The sequence below is a fragment of the Tetrao urogallus genome (genome assembly GCF_951394365.1).
Source record: "Tetrao urogallus genome assembly, chromosome: 6".
NCBI classification, from domain to species: domain Eukaryota; kingdom Metazoa; phylum Chordata; class Aves; order Galliformes; family Phasianidae; genus Tetrao; species Tetrao urogallus.
In genome coordinates, this window is record NC_136819.1 from 2,709,770 (window position 1) to 2,722,852 (window position 13,083).

Genomic DNA, 13,083 nt, shown 5'->3' on the forward strand with positions numbered 1-13,083 from the left:
GTTATCCAAAGGAGTGTAACTTCATTGCCTGTTTTTGCTGTCTCACATTAGTTTGCATGCATCATCTTCACTTTTGGACAGGCACATGGTGCCTATGTTAATGACCTTCCTCACTGCTGTCCCTGTTATTTTAGCAAAGGGGGCCTAAAGGGGGAATGTTGATCTTTTTTCCATCTCCGTGCTTTTTCTGGCCCCTGTTATTCTTTTAGGTATGTCCTAAGGGGCTTAGAGGTCATACTGCTGTGATGGTCTCTAAGCTGGATCAGTGTTTAACTTCCTGCTGTGGCATGTTATAGGAGCTTCTCATTGTTGTAAACGGAAATATCACTAATCAATGATAACTGTAATAAGGTTATTGCCAAATAGGCTTTGTTGGAGGCAGTGGTTAGTAGCCTGAAATGAAAGAGACAGAGCTAATCCTGAGATGTGAGAAGCAGCTGCTAGAATTGTGTATGCGATGGCTCAGTGTACAGAGCATGTGAAATCGTGTTACCATTGCAGCTTTCCTGTTGGTTTGTTTTCCCCTCATGAAGTGCTTTCAGTTGTTGGTAGATACGAAAGGGCAATACCATCCCTTCCCCACCTTTTCTCCATGACAGTCTTGGTTTATGCATTATTTGCTAAGAGTTTGTTGTTGATATCACCCTCTGATTCTGAAGATACGTGTATATATATCAGATTAAGCTGTGTAATGAGAAGATAATTTTAGCTTCTGAATGTCCTGTTGATCATGACCAAGATACTGAATGTGTGATAGTTTGGATAAAATATTGATTGTAATTTTCTATGAAGGCAGAATCAAGTGAAGTTTGTAGGAGGAAGAAGCCAGCATTTTATTTCACTGCAGAATGTTAAATATTTTTTAAATGTCCAGTTAATCAAAATCTTTAGTTCATTTCTGGGCATGAACAGAAAAACTGCCAGGTGGTATGGGGATGGAAGAAACAAGAACGGAAGGACTGGAATCAAATGGTGGTTGCAGGGCATTTCTATTTGGAGCTTTATTTTCTTTGCTATTTAAGCTTTCCTTTCTTCCTTGTCAAAGCATGATAACATCAGTTTAACGCTTTTTCACGTTTATGGTGTCTCTCTGCTCATAATCATTCTCATTAAACCAAAGTGTGAGGAATGATGCAGGCGCTGTTGGGGTTGATGCTGACAGACTTTGCTGTTTCAGAAAGTACAAAAACATTGACTCATTTAACTGCCCTGTAGTAAATGAGTGGTAGATAATCCTCTGTGAAGGCTTTGCATTTGATTTCAGTGCGGCCTTTCAGTTTCAGAGGTGAAACAAGACCGCTTGGTATGTAACAGATCTGGTAATGCTGACTAAATTGGCTGAGGTGACTTCACAGAGATTCAAACTGCAGCTTGCCTGGAGCTTGATTTTTTGAAAAGCACATGATTTAGTTTTTAATTTCAAACGTCAGTAGGAATCCATTTTATCCACTTGCTCATGCAGATGACGGGTGGTGTAGCACAAGGAAGAAACTCACCTTTGACTAGATGACAGTGACCTGTTTTCCTCCTGTATGGTGCTCTGCTGTTGGCTCCAATTTGTACAGGGCTATGCCCTCTGATTCTGTTGGCTTTGATGCCTGGGTTCGTTGGTTGCTGGAACTGAAGTCAAGCCTGTTTCATAACCTCGTGTTTCAAGGTCTGTCCCCATTTAGTCTTCATGTCATTGTGCTGGAGTTATCCATATAGGTATGGAGGAGGTTGGCACCCTGTGTCCATGTGCTGCAGCTGCAGGCCAGGGACTGGCTTTGCATCGTGCATCTGCTCCACTGTGTGAGTGGACATAGCTTGGTGAAAGAGTAAGTGCCAGCACTGAGTTTTGATCGATTATCTTGTCTGGGGGAGAAGGAGAGAAGTAGTACTGAGATTTTACTTGATTGAATCTTAATCTTTAAATTAGTAAGACTGTGAGATTTCCTAAGCTACAATTTTAGAAGAACTGTTATCATTTTGAGAAAACAAAGACTAGGAACATTATGGCGTCAAATGTAGAACAAATTGATGTTTGAAATGATGTGTTGTACATCTGCACATATTTTAAAAAAAGAACTTAATTTCCTAATGTTGTTCTGGATCTTACCCCCCTTTCCTCGTGTTCATCTGTGTTCTATTTTCTTCCTTTTGCATCTATAATTACATGCATTATTAGAACTGGCAAGATGAGCACCTCCAGATGCATCCTACAGGAATCCAGCCAATGCTGACTCTATTCCCACATTAGATGACATGCTAAGTCAGTGAAGCTTGATTGTCAAAATCCATTCCCTTTCTACTGTGCTTCTAAACCCATCTTCTCACGTAATGTTTTGACACAGGGTGGCTAATATTAAGCTCAAAAAATATCCCAGACTTAAGGAGGTTTCTTTTAGTTTGTTGAACTAAAATACTGTTAAAAGCAGTATTTTGAAATAGTGCTATTCTAGTACTATGGAAAGCTTGTCTTAATCTTCTGTCAGATGAAACAACTCGGTGGGTTTATAGTCTGTCACTTTGAACCTTTCACTTTTTTTATCATTCTTCAGATGCTTGTTCTCTAAAGACAAGAATCAGTGCACTTAGTAAACATAATGCATTTTGTACTGTTATTTCTTGCAACCAGATAACAGCAACTTTTCCTTTTGCAGAACTGCATATCCATTTTATTCATTATTTTACAGGTATCAGGCAACAGCTTGTCAACATTGCTCCTTCTACGGAATCTTTTCCTAACTGGAGAACTATACTATCACCAACATGGCCTTCCACAGAAACTAAGACTTCCTCTGTTGCTGATATTTCTATGGGACAGACTTTGGAGAATGCAAATTTGCTTCAGATGATAAAAACAACACTGACTGGCACACATACAAGAACTTTGGATCAAACAAACCTGTCTCCCACCCTTTATCAAGGCAGTGGAAGTAGTGCATCCCAAGAACCTGCTGAAGTTTCTGCTGAGTCACCCCTGAGGTTGTCATCTCAAGATCCAGATGAAACAGCTGGGGAATCAGGTTTGCCTCAACTCGGTATGTTTGCCACATTATCCACTATACCATCAGTGACACATTTGAGTACAGCTGTGCCATTTCAGCTAACACCATTAGAAACACCTTCCATTTCAAAAGAAAGCACATCAGGACCAGACATGCTTGCTGCTGTTCCATCTCCATTATTTTCTTCATTGGCAAAACAGTCACCTCATACCATAAATTTTTCTAAATCAGCTGTACTGGCCTTCAGAGTTCCTCTGTCTGCAGAGCCTGAAAGTTCCTTCAGCACAGATTCGACCAACTCTCAGGTTAGTGAAAGCAGAAATAGTCCTTTAAGTGTGGTCAGTGATGTAAGTTCCAGTATGGTGAATCAAAGAAAGGGTCCTGAGTTTTTGACGGGCACCATGTCTTTCAATCTCTCTGGATCAACAGTGCATCCCACCAATATAGTGGGAAAAGAGTTTCCTTCAGGAAGAACCTCCTTTTTATCAGAATACTCTAATACTCCTGTGTCAAAAATATTACATCAGTTTTCTATGCCAGTAACTTCCAGAAGCATGTTATGGTTTCTGAATGAAAGTATGCATAATGTAGCTTCTACTGGAGTGAAACCCAACAGTCAGTCATTTAAGCCTCTGATTGGCAGAAATGATGATGTTACTCCTCTGTCTCCACCAGTTTTTCAGAATAAAGCAGAGGTTCCAGCGTTATTCTTCCATCCTGTGGGTACTCCACATAAAATGCCTCAGATGAGTCCTCATCAGTCTTCCACAGCACTTAGTAATTGCACTACAGGCTCTATCACTGCACCTTTCATGTCATCAGCTTCCCAGAGCCTGGCTGAGGTCTCCAGCTCAACAGAGAGCACGTCTTCCCTTTTGTTGCCAAAATCATTTATTCCAGATGCAAAGCACGCTCACAATGCAGTGCTGCCAGTACCAGCATTTAGAAGTGAAACAGATTTTCTTTTTAGAAATGCAACACACTCCTCTTCAGCAAGCACAATGCCTCCTTTGCTAACTGAGACAAATGAGCTTACCTCTGCTAAGACAGCACACGCAAACAGTCTAAGCACAGCAACAGCCAACCAAGGGTATTTTGCAAATCCCTTCGGCTGTTTTCTTGCCGCACTCAGTGGTATTTCTGAACTGGGCTTTGACAGAAGACCTCACTAATGGAGCTCATGAAGCAAATGGCACGCTGTTGCCTACTGCTTCATCACAAACCGTCCCATATTCTGATGGCTCTCCTGTGGTGAGAACAACTCAACAGTTTTTGACAAGATGGGTGACAGCAAAAATATCCACAGACTCTAACCCTGATTTTGTTCTGCCTTATGGCTCTCAGCTTTCCAAAGTTTCTCCAGATATCCATGTCAGCAAATTCTCTGGAGAGTTAAAGCTATCAGGAACTGCTTTGGAAACGGGAATGGCTGCTCCTGGTCTTGCTGCTATTACAGGACTTTCAAATCCTGAGCTTGCTGTCACAAGTACATCTGCTACTACAGCTATCTCTGGAACTGTACATCTTCTATCTGTTGATGCAGATGAAGACAGAAGTATGGGAGTACCCACTGTTGTAACCCCACATGGAGACTATTCACCACCAAGAACCTTGACTCAGCCTCGTTTTACCTCGGGTTGGACTTCACGTTCAGTTGATGCAGAGCAGTTAGTCTCTGTGCCTCCAGCACGGACTACCCTGCCATCCTTTGTTTCCATGACAACAGTGAGTGACAGCCACGGCTCAGGTTTCTCTGGGATTTCAAGTGCAGCCTCTGAAAGCAATATAGCTCCAGTCAGCCCTCCCAAACTCGCAGTTTCACCTTCTGTGTGGACTAACACAGTGTCTTTGTCCTCAGCTGACACTAGCATTTCTCTGGTAAAAAATTCAGTAAAAGCGGCAGTAAGAGAAGTTCCTCTGAGTACTTCTACGTCAGCAACTGAGTATCATTCGCTGTATTCAGTAGCTTCAGGTCTGCAAAAGAAAATGAGAACAAATAATCAGCTGCTTTTCTTTGCCCCTTCAGCAAAGCACACACACACAGTTACTGGTCACGATGCTTTGCACTTACCTGTCACTGGAGCAAAGCTAGACAGTTTTCCAGAACTTGTTATAGATGTGTTTGCACTGAAAACATCTCCTGTCCTACATCCATCCCTTACTACCATAATTCCTGCCAGCTTGCAGAAGAATGGAAACACAGCTGAAAACGTGACTAATTTCTTCACCACTGGGGACATTGATATCAGTGCACAGTATGAAGCACTGCTCCGTTTGCACGTGCCTCATGTTGATGATACAGGTGTTTTTCCCAGCTCTCTAGAATCGCAAACAACTGGTGCTGGAAAGATGACTTTACTGGCAAAAACCTTTAACACAACAGCAGTGTTGGCTTTTCAGCTCCCTGACAACTCATCTCTTTCAGCCAGCTATGAAATTGGTGCTGCCCGCAGCACGCTGCCAACCAAGCCTCCTGTTCCTGTAACCAAGCCTTTTAGCTCAGCTCACTCACATAGTTCTGTTACAGAAGAAGATATTGGTTCTGGAAATCTGGAGTTTATTGATAGCAGGTTAGAGTCCTCTGGTTATTTGGTTGTGGCTGATAAAAATCCAGCTATATTAAGTGTGGAGGAGTTGGGCACAAGTGCTATGAGGCAGAGTCTAGATTCCACTAGTATATCTAATAATGCCACTACGGGTGTGCCTTTGCAAACCCCTTCCATCAGTGCTCTGCAGTCAGTCATCATAACTTCTGTCCATCCATTACCAACACAACTAACTTCTGCTTTTTTTTCAACAACCAACTTTACCCGTTCTGTCATTACAGTGTTATCTGGAGTGTCTTCTGGTGCAATACCTACGGTAGGAACTTCAGAAGCAAAACCACTAACAAGAAAATCATCTCCAGCTTCACCAGTGCCAGCTTCTTCCTTCTTGTCGCTAGGCACTGAAAACACACCTTTGCCATCTGTGATGGCTTTAAACACTCCGGTACTGACACTAACAAAAAATAACACTGCCACAAAATTAACCTCAGTTCTAAGTTCAGTAGGAGCACATACAGATCTTCCTTTTGCAACAAGAAACACAGCTGCCTCACCTGTGGACATGACAGCTATGTTTATAACTCCTAAAAGCAGCAGTGTCGTGGCTTCCACGCCTGCACCCACAGCACACGTACCAAGGCAGATAAAAACAACAGTCACTGACAGCCAGAAATTCCCAAGCTCAGAAATCACCAAAACATCAACCCCATATCCACTGACAATTACAGCAGCTTTGACATCTATTACAGCATCAGCGAAAGCAACTAGGCTTCCCCCTACTCGAGTGGAAAACACTTCTGCTCCTTCAGAAACAACAGCAGCATCAGCTTTCGCTAACATGACCGCAGCTCCTCCTCTGGATTGCCGGCTCTCCTGGAACCTTATGGTTAAAACGGGTATGTGGGGCTGCTGAATTTGCTGAAAGGCTCTCTGTTGTTTGCGAGGGCCACCGGGTGGCGAAGGCAAAATGTACTCAAGTGTCAAAGAATGTGGGGGAGTGGTGATTAGCTGAGGGACTGGGCTACTGCATTAGTGAAACCGACAGATAACGGGTGTGGTGGTTAGGAACGGCACTGACTTTTTTTGTCGCTCAGATTTGACAAAGAATGTTTTAAATGAAGCAAGGCTGGGTGTGCTGAGGTTCAGCAGTCAGTGCAGTGGTCTGGCAGAGTCACATAGGTGGAGGCACAGCCACGTTGTGATGGTTTGGTTTCTCCGTGGCAAAGGGGTCTGTGTTACTGAAACAGATACTATAGTAACCTCAGTCTTTTGTCCTCTTTGCCTATAAAAACTGGATTAAGTATTCATACGAATACCTAATTCTATCATTAAAGATTCACTTGAAAATAACTTCTAGTATTTAAAGTTGTACAATTCAAAATAAGAGGATTTTGAGCTCACTGCATGAACAGAACACCATCTTATAGCTCTAAGAGCAATCTTTCACAGACTGCTATTCCATAATTTTAACAGCCCTATAATAAATAGGTCCGGAGAGAACCCTTGCCCAGGCTTCCTATGAACTCCTTATGGTAGCACAGGGCAGCACCAGCAAATGTGCGTATTTGGAAGACGCAACCAAAGAATTGTAAAAGGATTTATGAGCATATATAATCCTAGGTGATACTGGGGGACAATGAAATAACTGGATTTAGTAGCTGCTAAATATTTATACCTCTAGCATAATGAATGGAATAATTATTTCTAAAGATAGAAGTAGCTTGTATACAGTATGACTGGAAATACGTCAGTGCAGCTATAGAACTCTGCAAATTATAAGAGAAAAAGCTACTGAAAATGTTAGTAAACAAAGTGTACAGACAGTTGGTAAATTGCAAGCAGTAGTAACAGTGAAGTAACTTGTTTTTTGTTTAGCTCTGGTTGTGAAGGAATGAAGTGGTCATCCTTTACGGGAGCCTCCCTGTGTAGCAGCAGCCCTGTCCTCTGGGAAGGCTGCAGGCAGTCAGACATCATCGTAGCTCACTCAAAGGCAGCACTGCAAAGTCTTGTTGCTAAAGGAATCACAAGGGTTTGACTGTGCTCTGGAGCAGTGGGTTATTGTCACAGGAACAGTGGTGACCTTGGGGGCATTGCTGAGCCCCAACTGTTCTGGACTAAGCTCCAGTCTTGGAGCTGCTGCAAATTATAGATTCCTTCTTCTGCAATCTCCACCACCCTGTCCCAACACGAAAGAACTGAAAAAGGAGGCAATAGTATATTAAAGCCTCAAACTAACATGAAGTTTTTGCCATTTTGCAGTTCTGTTTCTGAACACGAGGAGGATGATGATCAGCAAATCCTTCAAGGAGAGTGTGACAAAAGGGCTTAACCAGGCGCTGAGACAAGCTTTCAACCAAAATGTCAGCACTCAGGTAAGCATGCCTGACTTGGCTGCATGAAGATACAAATAATAAACATTTGTAACTAAGTGGCTCTTGTGTTAGTGGCTGCAGCCTTACTATAAGCTTCAGGTTTGGGCATACTTACTCCCATTTAGATGCCTTCTTTTTGCTGAGTAGCACCTGGTGACTTTTTTTTGTCCTGTTGGCACTTATCTTATTGCATCTCATTTCTAATATGTGATTACAAACAGATTCAGATTACAGACAACACAAAACAAATTTGTGTTGCCTGTAGGCTTTATGCATCTGGGTGATTTGGCTGTCAAAGACAAATAGCAGGTATCTTTGTGGAGTGGTAGACAGTAAAAGGAAGTTAGTGGGCTAGATAGTGTGAGGTTTCCAGTGTTGGTTGATGGGACTCTGTTCTTCCCTCCTGGCTGCTTTCTCACTCATACCTAATACATCAATATCTCCGGATTAGTTCTGACATGTGGGCAGTTGTGTGTACTTGGTGTTGGATCTCAGAGCGCAATGTTGTCTTAACCGTGGCATTGCCTTTTTTGATGCAAATTCAAATCAGACTGATTAAAAGTTCTGCCTGGCTGCAGCTCTATGTTTAAGTGGTGGCTCTGAATGCACAATGTCTCTTAAAGAGGACCGTTGAGCTTTTCTTATGGAAAGCAGGCATAGATGACTCCTGCTCTGGGATCTAAAAACACAAGGACCGTTCAAAAATCTTTGTCATTTTATTTGAAAAAAATGAAGAGAAATGCAATTTTCTTTTAGATGTCTTCTGGAAAACTGCAACTAACAGGAGTTTCTTTCTAGCAGTTTAGGAATGACTCTGGTTAGCAGTCAGGCAAGTGCTCCTGTTCTCAGCCTTGATCAATTGCAAAAGCAGAGCTAGTAAATGGGATGTCATTGCTGTCAGTCCATTCTCACTGAAAACTGAGTGTCTGACAAGTTCAATTCCACAGAATGAAAATCCTGAGCAAGGAGAGAGCAAATAAATGAGGGAGGCATGTTCATCACTTTCCAGCTAAACTGCGTGAAATTCTGCAGCTGAGTATTAGAGAAGGTTGCTGGGGTACCTTTCTGTAGAACACACATTCCCACTCCTTTTAGGCACCTTGTGCTGAGCCTGAAGCTGTTATATGAGGTATGCTTGTCAAGGAAGGGGGAAGAAGTAGTTTTGCTCAAAATGGAGAGCATATCCTTTTTCCTATATGTGAATGAAGCCTTGACCTATATTGGAGATACGTGAGTTGTCATGGCAATGCAATACTCCTTCAAAGGAGAAGACGTGTTGCATGGGCTGGAACTAAAGCTTCCCGAGCAGTTCTGTGAATCCCATGGCAGATGTGGTGCTGGTCCTGTACAGACAAGAGCCCTGCAAGTGAGCCATACTCATAATGAGATGTCTCATCAAATAGTGGTTGTATTTGCAATCAAAATTTAAACTTCTAAATAATAATAATAATAATAGTTTCCCTGTGTTCTTTAGGTGGAAATCCTGGAGCAATCAAGTAACATCACAGTTGGTTACTATGTTACACGAGGGAGACTGGTTTTTATACCAGCTGCTGTAATTGAAAGACTAATTGCCTATGGTATTAGCAATGCCACAGCAGACTTAAAGCAACACGTTCTGAGTCTTCAGTCCATTGTGGCCCTGGCAATGCCATGGAAGCCACTTCCTGCGTACCACTTCCAGCTGAAGACAGGTGAGTGATGGCCGGCTTAGGTTGACAGTCGTGTGTTTTGTTAGAGGTCCCGTGCAGAGGGGTGATGTTTGTCTGTCCCTGTGCTGTCTTGCTTCCTCCCCGGTCTCCAGTGCTACACCACAACAAGAAACAGCAAGACAGCCTGTGCTTTGATTTCACCTACATGGTGACAATGCCTCCAGTGCCAGCAGGACTGCTGTTAGTTTAGGAGGAGTGCTGCCTTCCGAAATCACTGCCTCAGCTCTGTAAAACAGCAATTTCAATTATTAGGAGACTTCTTATATGTTCTTATGTATTTATGCACACATACATTAAATATATATTCCTAGCACAAACAGAATGAGAATTGATATTAGAACTTATTGTATCTTGCAAAAGCCAATGGCTTGCAAGATTTTAGAGTGTAACTTCTGTATCAGTACAGCTTTCACTTACTGCCCAGCTTTGAGTAAATATGCAGTGTGCTAGTCTTACCATTTTATGCATCAGTACCATGCTTAAATGATATAAAATCATCTTATGTGGCACTATTCACCTGCTTAACTTGTATGCTGACCATGTTGCAGTTGGGCATCACAGAGGCTATGCAACTAAGCATATTTGGTCTTCACAGAAATGCACTGTTACTTTTCCAGAGCTGCAATTTGTAAGTCAAACAGATAATATACAGTCATGCAGATTTGTTCAGACGATGGAGCAAAGGTTACAGAGAGCATTTCAAGATGCTGAAAGAAAGGTCTGGAACACCAGCAACAACCTAACAGTTCAGGTACAGCATTGCCCGCTTTGCCAGTGCTTGTTGCTGAAGTTTCTGGGTTATTATTTGTTATGCATGTACTTGTATTTCAATAGAATATATTTCAACTTAATGTCTTTGTCAGTCAGTGTGGCAGTAAGTTTATGCCTTCCTCTGAAATGAGATAGTTTTGTTTATCAGAAGTAAACTTATAAATACAAGATTTATAGAAAGACTGCTGTTTTGAAATTCAAATGGAGATGAAGGATAAGGTATTTTTCCAGCTTTATATTTTTCTGAATATTCAGGCGCCCTTTCTGCCTGCTCCAGTGATTCTTTGCTGTATTTTTTTATTTTTTACTGAACTGGAACAAGACTACTCATTATTTCTTCACCTCTTTTTCAGATTTTGAATACCTCCAAAGTCTCTCAAACTGTCACTCTGTTTTATGTAGTCAACAATCGAAGCGCAACTTTAAATGGCACGATTTCCAGCAACCTTCTTAATCAGCTGTCAGCTGAGCTGGTGGGTTTCTATCTAACCTACCCACCTCTCACCATTGCAGAGTGTAAGTATGTGCTTCTCAGCACACACCTGTAGGATCAACCACTACCAAGCTTTCCTATTGCAAAATACCTTCAGCTTGAAGCTTGCAGATCATACGTTATTTTGATGATAACTTTCTGTTGTTTTAAACTTAAGTTTAAGAAAAAGAATGAAGTGGGTGGGAAGTTAAAAGTTGTGGGTTTTTTTTTTTTTTTTTTTTTTTTTGGAAGGGAGGGAAATCAGTATCTACTTCAGTTGTGTATAGAAGAAAAGAAAAAAGCCTATGCTGAGTTCCAGTAAAGTTAAATAGCATATAAAATAAAAATCTCCTAAGTTTGCTATTTCAGAGTAACACAGTCCAACATGTAAAGCTTATCCTCAGCATAGCCCTTTGCTATGTGGAAGACTGAGCCCTCAGTTCTTCGTCCGGGTGCATGACTCAGTAGCATGCCACCACATTTGTTTAGTGGGTGAGCTCTACCAACATACCTCTTTTCTGAAAGTCATTGGATATCTGCTGAGCTTCTTACCTAGTTTATGATGTTGTGTCAATAATTCACTTGCATTTTCCCAGTGTGAAGAATCAGAGGTACAGAGTTAGATGAAGTTGTATCATACAGCCTGCATGGTATATATGATCTCTGACTTTGCTAATTTCTCTAGAAAGAATAATATGGGACATCTCATAACGTGGATTTTTGTTTAATCTGTTTTGTAAATGCAGTCTGTGTAATTAAGCTTGCTGTAGTGACAGGTTATCCATGTACTGGAAAATATTGGTGCTCACTGGAAGTGAGAGTAAATAAACCTAATAGGTACATTTGTGCATGGTAGTGGTGCTTGGTTAAGTAAGGGCATGTTTCAGCTGATCTCAGCATTGGGTAAAGTGCCTTCATGCGATACTTAATAAATCTGATCTGCTGTGCTCAAATACCCCTAAAGTTCTGGTTAGGCTTCTGGTAGCCATCAAAGTCATTGATAATGCTGTAACATTGCCGGAGTAGTTTGTAATTTTTCATTTTGCAAGCACTAGCCAAACATGTATTTAGCATCAGAATACTCAACTGAATAGATTGGTAGCTTCAAATAAAATTAATAAGGTCCTTGTTTATTTTATGATTCTGGGAAGAACTAGAACCAGATTACTGAAAAACAAGCACTGGGGAAAGGTGCAAGTTACCTTTTTGGCAAATATATCTTCCTAACAAAGTGCCCAACCGTAATCATTTCATGCAGCTTTTCATCAGGTGCTTGCCCAACGAACAAGTATGTGGTGTATGTGATCCCTCTACAGAGTGAAGAGGGTGGGAATTGCAGCTAACTGGTCATGCAAATGTTTGAAAAAGGAACGTACGTTAATCCTAAGACATTACTTATCCACATCAGATATTTGCAACCAGATGGCTAGGTGAAAACGCCCAGTGATAAGTTCCGCTGTACCAACAGATGTAGTTTCAATTTAAATCAGACTTTCCACTACTTGGTGCTTCTTGCAAAAGGCAGTGCAGGCATATGCTTGATAGTCAGCAGCTGTAGAAGACATTTGTCATGTCTCTGCCAGTCCTTGGATGTGATGAACTGACCCAACTGAGTCTTTAGCAAGTGCTCCTTTAACAAGTAATGGCTTATATTTCATTCTGGAGTACTTGGTTTTATTCCTTGCACAGGAGGGATACAGCAAATGCGTGCTCTTAATGTGTGCATAGAATTTATGGCTTCAGACTGATGGCACGCGTTGTGAAAATGTTTGCATTGACAAGTGTGTTATGCTTATTCGTGTGGCAGTGCAGTGGTTTCAGTTTATCAGACAAATGTTGCTGTCACGTTCAGAGCACGCTGTTTCCACCCGGACTCTGCAGCTCTTCCAGAGCCCTTGCGGTCTGTCGTGGAAATGGGCAGCTCAGGACATACAATGACATTTCTTCTTAGAAGCAGTTACTGTTCATGATCAGATATTGTACAGTGTTTACTATTTCAAACCACTGTGGAGTTTAAAAATCAAGGTAACTTATTGGCAGCGTATCAACGTGGGAAGCGGAGATATCTTCTGAAATAAACTCCCAGTAATAATGCTTTCCACCTTGCATAAATCTATTGAGATAAAGCTGGTGCACATAAAGAATTAGCAGTGTGTTGAGCTTCACAGCCTAGTGCGCTTTTGAGATGCAAAACATAACAAAAAGCACCAAAATAGCAAA

The 13,083-nt window shown here is 41.6% G+C and overlaps 1 protein-coding gene across 1 annotated transcript in view; it reads left to right on the top strand.

Annotated features, from left to right (window-relative positions):
* The window catches only part of KIAA1549L (KIAA1549 like), a gene marked incomplete at both ends in the record, with an annotated part of 98,821 nt that overhangs the window by 37,226 nt on the left and 48,512 nt on the right, over window positions 1-13,083 (top strand). The window contains 6 exons of the mRNA XM_079537844.1: window positions 2,676-3,023; window positions 5,818-6,432; window positions 7,796-7,908; window positions 9,383-9,602; window positions 10,238-10,371; window positions 10,745-10,907. Coding sequence (XP_079393970.1) covers window positions 2,676-3,023; window positions 5,818-6,432; window positions 7,796-7,908; window positions 9,383-9,602; window positions 10,238-10,371; window positions 10,745-10,907 — 1,593 coding nt within the window. The remainder of the gene's footprint in view (window positions 1-2,675; window positions 3,024-5,817; window positions 6,433-7,795; window positions 7,909-9,382; window positions 9,603-10,237; window positions 10,372-10,744; window positions 10,908-13,083) is intronic.